This window comes from Terrapene carolina, unplaced genomic scaffold (assembly GCF_002925995.2).
Source record: "Terrapene carolina triunguis isolate 2854851 unplaced genomic scaffold, T_m_triunguis-2.0 Scaffold247, whole genome shotgun sequence".
Classification (NCBI taxonomy): domain Eukaryota; kingdom Metazoa; phylum Chordata; order Testudines; family Emydidae; genus Terrapene; species Terrapene triunguis.
In genome coordinates this window covers 1,697,395-1,707,581 of record NW_020664598.1, presented here as the reverse complement: position 1 = coordinate 1,707,581, position 10,187 = coordinate 1,697,395, and the positions used below count along the sequence as shown (strand labels likewise).

At 47.8% G+C, this 10,187-nt stretch overlaps 1 protein-coding gene across 1 annotated transcript in view; it reads left to right on the top strand.

Moving 5' to 3' along the window:
• Positions 1-220: 220 nt before the first annotated feature.
• The window catches only part of ADSL (adenylosuccinate lyase), a 43,037-nt gene continuing 33,070 nt past the window's right edge, over positions 221-10,187 (top strand). The window contains exon 1 of the mRNA XM_024200400.3: positions 221-427. Within this exon, the coding sequence (XP_024056168.2) occupies positions 272-427 (156 nt within the window). The 5' untranslated portion in view covers positions 221-271. The remainder of the gene's footprint in view (positions 428-10,187) is intronic.

The window sequence follows — 10,187 nt, the reverse complement described above, 5'->3', positions numbered from 1 at the left end:
TCCGGCCGCGCCCCAGGACCCACCCTCAGCCGGGCCGCCTGGTTAGTAAAATGGGACGCGCCTCCCTCTGCCGCACTAACCTCCTGCCGTATTTCACGCTCGGAGGAGGACGAGACTGTTTTACGACGGTCAGCGCGGCCACGCTCTATCCTCCCGACCTCCTGCCGAATTCCACACGGGGCGGCTCTCGCGCTCTTTCACGAGCCTGACGTGCGGCCGGCGCGCGCGATTCCCGTGGAGGTTGTCCTGCCGCGCGCTGCTCGCTCGGGCCATGGCGGCGCCCGGCGCGGAGGAGGACGTGTTCGGCCGCTACCGCTCGCCGCTGGTGTCGCGCTACGCCAGCCCCGAGATGGGCTTCAACTTCAGCGAGAGGAGGAAGTTCGGCACGTGGCGGCGGCTCTGGCTCTACCTGGCCCAGGCGGAGAAGGTACCGGTGGGGTGAGACCGAGACCGGCGCCGGGACCTCTGCCCCGCGCGCTGTGGGGGGATCCCACGGGCCCCGCCCCACTGCTGAGGGTGCAGAAGCACCTGCCAGGTCCTCGCCGGGGGAGGGACGCGCGTTTGACAGAGGGGGAAACTGAGGCACGCGGCGGTTCGGGGACTGCCCCGGGGGCCCTGTGGCGGAGCCGGCGCTGCTGACTGCTCGCCAGACCCTGCTGCCGGGGGCGGGGCCATGCGGCACGTGGAGGGCTCCTGGCTGCCCTCGCCCTTTAGCAGCAGCAGCAGCGGGATTGGAGTTCCCTGAAAGGGGGGCGAGGAAGGGGGAAAGCCCAGCCACACTCCTAACCGGGGTGGTAGGGGGTGTCCGCTTGTCCCATGCTTTGGAGCTGGGTTAGAGACAAAGAGGGCAGAATCTCCCCATCTTGAGGGATGGGATTAAGAAAGAGGAAATGGGAGGGGGGGTGCTAACGCTGTAGCTGATTTTGGCAAGGGGGGAAATGGGATCCCAACCTGAGGAAAAGAGAAGGTACCACAAAGGAGACCTTGGCTGACTGGGAAGGGTGCAAGGAGAGAAGACAGATTCTGGTTTCCAGAGGTTGCTTTCTTCACCTTCACTATAACTTTCCTGCTAGGTCTGATTGTGCACAAAACTCATGCAGGAAGCTAGTGGCTGAAGTTCAAATCCTTCTTTGTCATAATAAACTACAGAGGTATTGGCGAAAGTTAATGTAGTACATCATATGTGTCTCAGTTAAAGTACATTGCCCACCCAGATTAAAACCCAAGATTGATCCTTACACTCCTCCCGTTCTTTTGCTCTTCAGTGTACAGTCTGCTGCTAAGGTGATCTGCAAAGTGAGAAGGGGGAGAAATGGATTTGTGCCCCATTTTGCATCTTTATGCTGTATAAAGAAGGCCTGAAAGTTTTTTTTCTGCTGATATTTTTCATTAGAAATCTAGGCAGGGAGAGTCTTTGATAACCGAAGAGCTAGTGAACAATGACATTACTTGAGCAAGGGAGAAGAGATTTTTATTTGGACCGTTTAACATATTTTTAACATCTACTTAATTTTGATGACTAGCATTTTAGTTTAAAGGAAGCCTTTATCAAAGATGCAGCATCTTCACCGTATCAGTTATTATGTTAGAGCTCACAATAAACATCCTTGCGACCTCTCATGGGTTCTCCAGCAAGAGCAGGGAGACCTGATTATTCTTGACGTTTCTAAGCTAAGCAGAGAAAAACATAAGCAAAAAAAAAAACATCTTTCAGGCCACCTATATACATAATTTAAAAAAAGCAAAAAAGGGCACAAGCCTAACTTCATATGTAGTTCTGTGCAGGTCATCCTCTGTAATGCAGCATGGTGCCATTTCAGAAAAGAGGTTATTGACCAGGCTACCAAGCTGTAACTTTTTGTTTTACCTACACTCCCCTTGAACTCTCCATTCCTCTGTGAAGTGAGTTTCATAAAGCTACTGTAAACAGTTCTTATGGAAGGAAGAAAGGGTTTTATCTTCTGAGCCCTTCTTCCATTTGTGAGCTGCTTGCCTGCCAGGGGACTTGGCTGACCTGGAATATTCTAATGTTTAAAGTGTCCTCACCTTGGTGTAAATCTGTGCCATCTGCAGTCATTAAAGTGATCCTCAGCCAATGGCTCTTATGGAGCCCATATTTCTGGGATTAGACTAATCTTGGGCAGATTGAACAGAATGCTCATTCCAGGAGTGCTTGCCACATTGCCTGATACATACACAGTAGTACAGTGAAATTGAAAGAACAAACAAGCACTTAGAACGTAGAAATTGAAGGAAGAGGAGACTTACTCCAGGCTTTTTCCTAGTAACCATGAGGGGGAGTGGTTGGAAAAGACAGACTGTGCTGAATGGATTTGCAGAGAGCCAAGACATTAAATCATCATAAAAATGTAGGACCGAAAGGGACTTCAGTAGGTCACCTATTCCCGTTCTCTGCACTGAGGCAGGACTAAGTATTATCTAGACCAGCGGTTCTCAAACTTCATTGCACCATTCCCCCCCTTCTGACAAAAATTACTACATGACCCCAGGATGGGGGACTGAAACCCAAGCCCACTGTAGCCCTGCCACCCTGGGCGGGAGGTGGGGACAAAGCTAAAGCCCAAGGGTGTCTGTCCTGGGCAGGGGGCATGTAACCTTAGCCCCCCTTCCCAGGGCGGTGGGGCCCAGGCTTTGGCTTCGGCCCTAGGCCCCAGCAAGTCTAACACCAGCCTTGGCAACCCCATTTAAATGGGGTTCCGACTCAGTTTGGTGTCCCGACCCACAGTTTGAGAACCCCTGATCTAGACCATCCCTGACAGGTATTTGTCTAATCGGTTCTTAAAAACCTTAAATGACTGAGGCCTGGTCCACATTACCCCCCCACTTCGGACTAAGGTACGCAAATTCAGCTACGTTAATAACGTAGCTGAATTCGAAGTACCTTAGTCCGAACTTACCGCGGGTCCAGACGCGGCAGGAAGGCTCCCCCGTCGATGCCACGTACTCCTCTCGCTGAGCTGGAGTACCGGCGTCGATGGCGAGCACTTCCGGGATCGATTTATCGCGTCTAGACAAGACGTGATAAATCGATCCCAGAACATCGATTGCCTGCCGTCGGACCCGGAGGTAAGTGTAGACGTACCCTGAGATTGCACAATCTCCCTACATAATTTGTTCCAGTGCTTAACTACCCTTACAATTAGGAAGTTTTTCCTAACGTCTAACCTAAATCTCCCTTGCTTCAATTTAAGCCCGTTAGTTCTTGACCTGTCCTCGGTGGTTAAGGAGAACAATTTATCACCTTCCTCTTTATAACAACCTTTTACGTACTTTAAGACTGTTTTCATGTGTGTCCCCCTCAGTCTTCTTTTCTCCAGACTACACAAACCCAATTTTTTCAGTCTCCGCATGGGTCATGTTTTCTAGACTTTTAACCATTTTTGTCGCTCCCCTCTGGATGTCCATCCAGCAAAAGATGTGTATTGACAGGCAGATTCCAGCCATGCAACAAAACATTGATCAGTACAGCAAGCTACCACCTTTTGCCCACTCCTCACCAGAACTGTGTGAACCAATGGCTTGTGTTTCTGTGCAACACTCAAAATGAGCCCATCCCAGATCCACTGGATCTTTGTGCTTACTGGAAGGGTGTGAAGGGACAAGTGCCTTGAGTAGCAGAGGTTGCCCTACCTTACATCTTCCTCCATCAGCTCTCTAGACACAGCAAGAAGCTATAGTAAATATAAAAATCTACTTACAGACAAGAGGGAATCACTTTCTGAGGAAAACACTAAAAGGATAACCATAACGTACCACAATGGAGATGTCTGCTGGAGATGGCAAAAATGTTATTTAAGTTTGTCTATTTATAATACTACTCAGCAATAAACAGTTGATTGTGAAATTATTTAATCCAATTTGAAATTAATTTAAGCATTCTTTCAGAATATAGGAAGCTTGAAAGTAGTGAGTTTAATTTAGAACGGCAGCAATGACTGCTGCAAAGATGGATTATTTTATGTTTAGTGCATTATTTTTATTTTTTAATCAAATGTGATTTTAGTTAAATTGACACTGTTACAGGCTCTTACTTCTGTTGACTTCTTGTGTTACTGTACAGCAATGTCAGTTTGGTCATATGACCGAGTGCTACTTTAAAAAGTGATTTAACGTATGTTACTTTTACTGTGTAGTGTATATCTGCAGGGTGTTTTGTTTAAATTGGAGGACTCCCAAACCTTGTGCTTATGGGTTTCCCTGTCTTCCTTTCTCTCTGCCAGCTCTCCCTTTTTCTTCTGCCCTCTCAAAATAGAATTTTGTTTCCAGTGAGTAGGAGTTCTGTCCTGTGATATCTTGAGTATTCTGGCCCCACTGGGAGGAGGGAGACTGTTATTTTTATCCATGTGTTCACATTCCTGAGGAGTTACAGCCTTATGATGTCAGTCCTGGACTGGAAGTGGCGTGGGAGTAAGCTACACTCAGCACTTGTTAGCTCGGTCATTTGTCAGTCGCAGACTGTTAGACACAATCACAAGCAATTTCCTCTGCACTCCATCATGGGAGATGTGCAGTATTTCTAGTTAGGTGCCTATAACAGGAGACAACTGATGCGGAAGTGAAGTGTGATCTTTAAGAACACAGGCCTGTTCAGAAAGCTCCAAGCAAGGACTTTCTCCCCACCAGCATACTACCGTTGGGAATGTTAAAATGCCAATAATGATTCCAAGGACCCAGCCTACCCTTTGCTAACATGGTTCATGAAACCATACACCAGCCACCTTGTCAGCACCTAGGAGCGCTTCAGCTTCAGGCTCAGCAGCTGCAGAATGACAGTTGAACGTGTCTTTAGTCGTTTGAAGGGTCACAGGCATTGTCTACTTAAAAGATTAGACCTCAGTGGAAAAAAATATCCCAATGGTTATAGCTTCCAGCTGTGTGCTGCATAATATCTGTGAAGCAAAGGGGGAAAAGTTTACCCCAGGGTGGAGGGCGGAGGTGGAGTGAATGGCTGTCTGCTGAATTTGAACAGCCAGATACAAGGGTTATAAGAAGAGCTCAGCACAGAGCTGTATGGCTCAGGGAGGCTTTGAAAGACCATTTTAATGGGGGCCAGAGTAGTGTGTGTTGCTCTACCTGGCCTTGCTCTTTTGCAGCCCGGTATGAATCTTGTAGTGAGTGCTGTGTGTGTAGTAGTAGAACATTGCCAATGCATCTATTAATATTGTCTGAGAATGATGTGGGTTCTGTGACAAAATGAAGTAACAGTAAATTGGTGGGTGTCAGACATGTTCAGCACAAGCCAGCATATGTTGTGAACTAATAAAGTTGATTTATGTTCCAGAAAACAGAATTTTATTCTGCAGCATGAACCAGGGGGAAAAAAAGTAGAACTTTATAGAATTTAATTTATTAAGGGAACACAACTTATGAAGGGGAAAGAACAGTCAGGTACACATACACCAACCGTGTCTTTCACAATTCGGTGCATGTGCAGCTGTGATTGTCTTTAATGTTCCCCAAATTGGATTGGTAGGGGTAGTGCAGCGTCCCTGATGCCATGTGGAATGTTGAGGGGTATTGTAAGGTGGTCCCAACGTTGAGTTGTGTATGGGTTGCAGATGGAGGTGAGCCTGGGATTCTTGGACATGCAGGTCTACCAGAGATTGCAGCAGGTCTACCAGCGTCTGCAGCAGGTCTGTTTGCTGCCTTTGAAGCCCCATTATGTCCCGATGCATCTCCCTCTCCTTGTCCTGCTTGGACTCCTGGGCCTTCCTCCTCTCCACTCTTTCCTTCTCCATGCTGTCATCCTCCAGGCCCTGGTCTCGTTCTCTGATGCAGCACAGGCTTGCAGCATCTTCTGGAACATGTCATCCTGAGTCCTCTTCCTTTTCCTCCTTATCTGGCTTAGATGTTCTGTAGGTGTGGAGGGGGAGACTCTGGCTTTGTCTACACTACCTCACTTTTAGTGACACGGTTGTGCCGCCACAGCCGTGCTTTTAAAAGGCGCGCAGTGTAGCTGCTGTTTGTCGGCAGGAGAAAGCTCTCCTGCCAACAAAAAACTTCCACCCCCCACAAATGGCAGCAGCTTTGTCGCTCTCCTGCCAACAAAGTGCTGTTCACACCTGCACTTTTAATTGGTAAACTTTTGTCGTTCGGGGGGGGGGTGTTGTTTTTTAACACCCCTGAACGACAATGAAATTCCAGTGTAGACAAAGCCTCTGAAGGCCACAGTACCAGCAGCTGCAGACACAACACACCAGGGTACCTTTGTCAGTATATTCACAACAGAAATCAAACCTTAGGATACTGAACTCACACCCTTTGATCCCCACAAGTTGTAAGCACTGCATTCTCACTTCTCCAATCACAGCACCAGCCAGGTGAGTATGGCCCTCAGGAGGGAGGGGGTGGGGTTGTATAGGGCAATGGAACTGAATACTGGCACCATTTTCCACCAGCAGGGGTGATTTTATCTGATATCTCATTCCTGAGGATAACAGAGGCAGAGAGAGCAACAGCTGCTGCTGGTGTCTCAGTGCCACCTGGGCCTATATGCTGGTAGCCTGTGTACTGCAATGGTGCCTGCTGAAGTAATTGCTGAGTGGGTGGGAAAGTGTCCTACCTCAGCGGAAGAAATAAGTCGTCCCTCCCCGGAAACATTCAGCAGAGGATTGCAGAGTACCTCCATGAAAGTTTCATCGAGAGACCTACATAGGATTCATGGAACATCTCACTGCACATAAAAAAACTGCTCTGCGTGGCCCCTGCCCACCACCACCACCTAATTCTAGAGGGGAATGAAAAGCAGATAACAACACAACTCTCTTGGTTGTTTCACTAACTCTTCTACCACAAGTGTAAAAGAGTAAATCAACAGTTGTGTCCTGCTACTTTGCAGGTTCCATCCCTGTAATTTCAAAGCGGATTGCATACTTACCACAGGCTCCTTCCCCTGCATCGATCTTGCCCGTGCTCAACTGTTGGGACTGGCTGGAATCAAAAACATGTCCTGGCTTGCTGCGCAGTTCGGACCTCCAGTTGCGTGTCTCCCAGACTCCTTCTCTTCCTCGACCACCTCCTCCTCCTTGCTGTTCATAGCAGGGGGGCCTCTGACTTAGGCTCCTCCAAAGTATCCATGGACCTCTTGGGGTCTCCACCAAGGAAGGCATGCAGCTCTTTGTAAAAGAGTCAGCTCTGTGGCTCCGCACCAGATAAATTGTTAGCCTCCCTTGTCTTCTGTATGCCTGCTGCAGCTCATTGGCTTTCATGCAGCACTACTGATGGTCCCTCTTGTAGCCCTTCTCCATGCCTTGAGCAATCTGCTCATAGATGTTGACGTTTCTACAGCTAGATTGGAGCTGTGTCTGCACAGCCTCTTCTCCCCACGGACCCAGGAGATTCAACACCACTTGTGTACTCCAGCCAGGAGTGCATCTGCAGCGTATAGCCGGCATGGGTGGTTGCACACAACAGTGGAGAGCTGCTAGGTGTGCTCACCAAGCCAGGCAACCAGGAAAAGGAATTTCAAAAATTGTCAGGGCTTTAAAGGCCATGGGTGGCTTCCTGTCCATTGAGCCCCTGGGCAGCAGAGTTCACAACAGTGACCAGAGCAGTCCCTGGGGGGCATTATGGGACAGCTCCTGGAGGCCAGTAACAGTTGATGTAAGTAATAAGTGTCTGCACTGACACTGCATTGACCAAACTACATCGATCTTGACTCTACACTGGTTGGAGAGGTGGTGTTAAGTTGGCATAGCGGAGCAATTACGCTGGTGGGAGCAAAATTTAAGTATAGACCCATGCACAGCTAGGTCGACGTAAGCTGCCATGTGTCCACCTCCCCATGACACCATCTGTACTGCTGCAGAGCCATGGGGGAGAGGTATCATGATGTTTGTGGGTGTGCAACAGCAGTGTTTGACATGGCACTGCCCTTATCTTGAGTGCTTTTTTGTAGCAATTGTAACTGTTTCCTGAGGTTCGGTTCTCTCCTCTCTGTGGGGCTATCTCTGCTCTCATGCCATGACTGGCTTTTCCACATGGGTCAGACATTTATGAGCACAAGAGTCTGTTGGATGGATCTTTCCTATAACTATTTCTGGAGTTGAGACTTGAATAGCAGTGTTCCTTCCCTAGTAGAGTAAAATACACCAGTGATATTAGCTTATTATTACATCATATTGCTTACAGAATTATCTATGTGCTATGCAGAGTTATGGCCATGTAGCCATATGTCTTGGTGACAGCACTGTGTGGCCAAGTGACTTTCTTGTTGGGTCTGGATACTCAAGGTGCTATTGCCCTTCCTGAAGCATATTGTTTTTAGTTCCATTTTGGTAGTAATTAGCAAATGGGTTCTCCAGGAAATCCCTCTGTCTCACCAGCTCTCCCCTCTGGGTGCAATAATAATAAATCCCCATATCTCAAAACACTTCAGCCAGTTGGATTGCTCCTCCTGGAAAGAAAACCGCTTTTAAAATGCTGTGTGCCATTGGAGTTTTCTGACGTTCATATTTGTTAAATGCAAAAAAATTACATTAATCTTGAGATTTTCAATGAACAAAAGTCAGTTGATTCAAAAATTAAGGCTTCTACATCTGAGTTACATCTGCTAGGTTGCAAATAAGGTACTGTGTGTAACAAGATAGAAAGTTAAGGGCATAATCTGTTATGTCAAATATAGTTTCACAATCCATGGGAAATGGCTCAAAAGTGCATTGCAAGCTTCAGTCCTCTAGGTTACACCCTAGGGTTGAGAAACAACAAATACGCAACAAAATCAGGAGTTCTAGAAACCAAGCAGGGCTGAAGAACCTCTTTCATAGACTTTAAGGCCAGAAGGGACCTTCGTGTTAATTAATTTGACCTCCTGCTCATTGCAGGCCACAGAACCTCACCCACCCACTGCTGTAATAGACTCAGAACATCTGGTTAATTTATTGAAGTCCTCAAATCATGATTTAAAGACTTCAAGTTACAGAGAATCCACCAGTTACATTAGTTTAAGCCTGCAAGTGATCTGTGCCCCTTGATGCAGAGGAAGGCAACCCCTCCCCCTCCAAGGATCTCAGCCAATCTGACCTGGAGGAAAATTCCTTCCTGACCCCAAATATGGCAGTCAGTTAGACCCTGAGCATGGGGGCAAGACCCACCAGCCAGACACCTGGGAAAGAATTCTCTGTAGTAACTGAGTCCTCCCCATCTAGTGTCCCATCACCGGCCACTGGAGATATTTGCACCTAGCAGTTGCAGGTCAGCTTCGTGCCATTGTAGGCAGTCTCAGCATACCATCATCAAGCTCAGTCTTGAAGCCAGTTCGGTTTTTTGCCCCCACTGATGCCCGTGGAAGCCTGTCCCAGAAGTTTACTCTTCTGATGGTTAGAAACTTTCATCTAATTTCAAACTTAAACTTGTCAATGGCCAGTTTATATCCATTTGTTCTTGTGTCAACATTGGTATTTAAATAACTCCTTTCCCTCCCTGATATTTATCCCTCTGATGTATTTAGAGAGAGCAACTATATCTCCCCTCAGCCTTCTTTTGGTTAGCTTAAACAAGCCAAGGTCTTTGAGTCTCGTCTCATAAGGTAGATTTCCATTTCTCTGATCATCCTAGTAACTCTTCTCTGTACCTGTTCCAGTTTGAATTCATCTTTCTTAAACACAGGAGACCAGAATTGCACACAGTATTCCAGATGAGGTCTCAGTGCTTTGTATAATGGTACTAACACTTCCCAATTTGCCCCGGTCCCCGCAGGGGCCCCCACGAGAGTTTTTCGGGGCCCCTGGAGCGGGGTCCGTCACTCGCTCCGGGGGCCCCGGAAAACTCTCGCGGGGCCTGGGCCCCCGGAGCTGCTTCTGCTCCCAGTCTGTGGTGGCGGCGGGGGGTCCTTCCACACCAGGACCCGCCGCCGAAGACCCCAGGCCCCCTGAATCCTCTCGGCGGCCCTGTTTCATCCCATTTCTATTACGCCAATATTCAAGGTCGTCTAGATCTTCTTGTATGATATTCTGGTGGTCCTCCATATTGGCAATTCCTTCAAACTTTGTGTTATCTGCAAATTTTATTAGCACACTTCCATTTTTTGTGCCAAGGTTATTAATAAAAATGTTAAATAAAATTGCTCCCAAGACCGATCCCTGAAGAGCTCCACTCCAGCCTGACAGTTCACCTTTCGTATGACCTGTTGTAGTTCCCTATTTAGCTAGTTCTCAAGTCACAGGGTA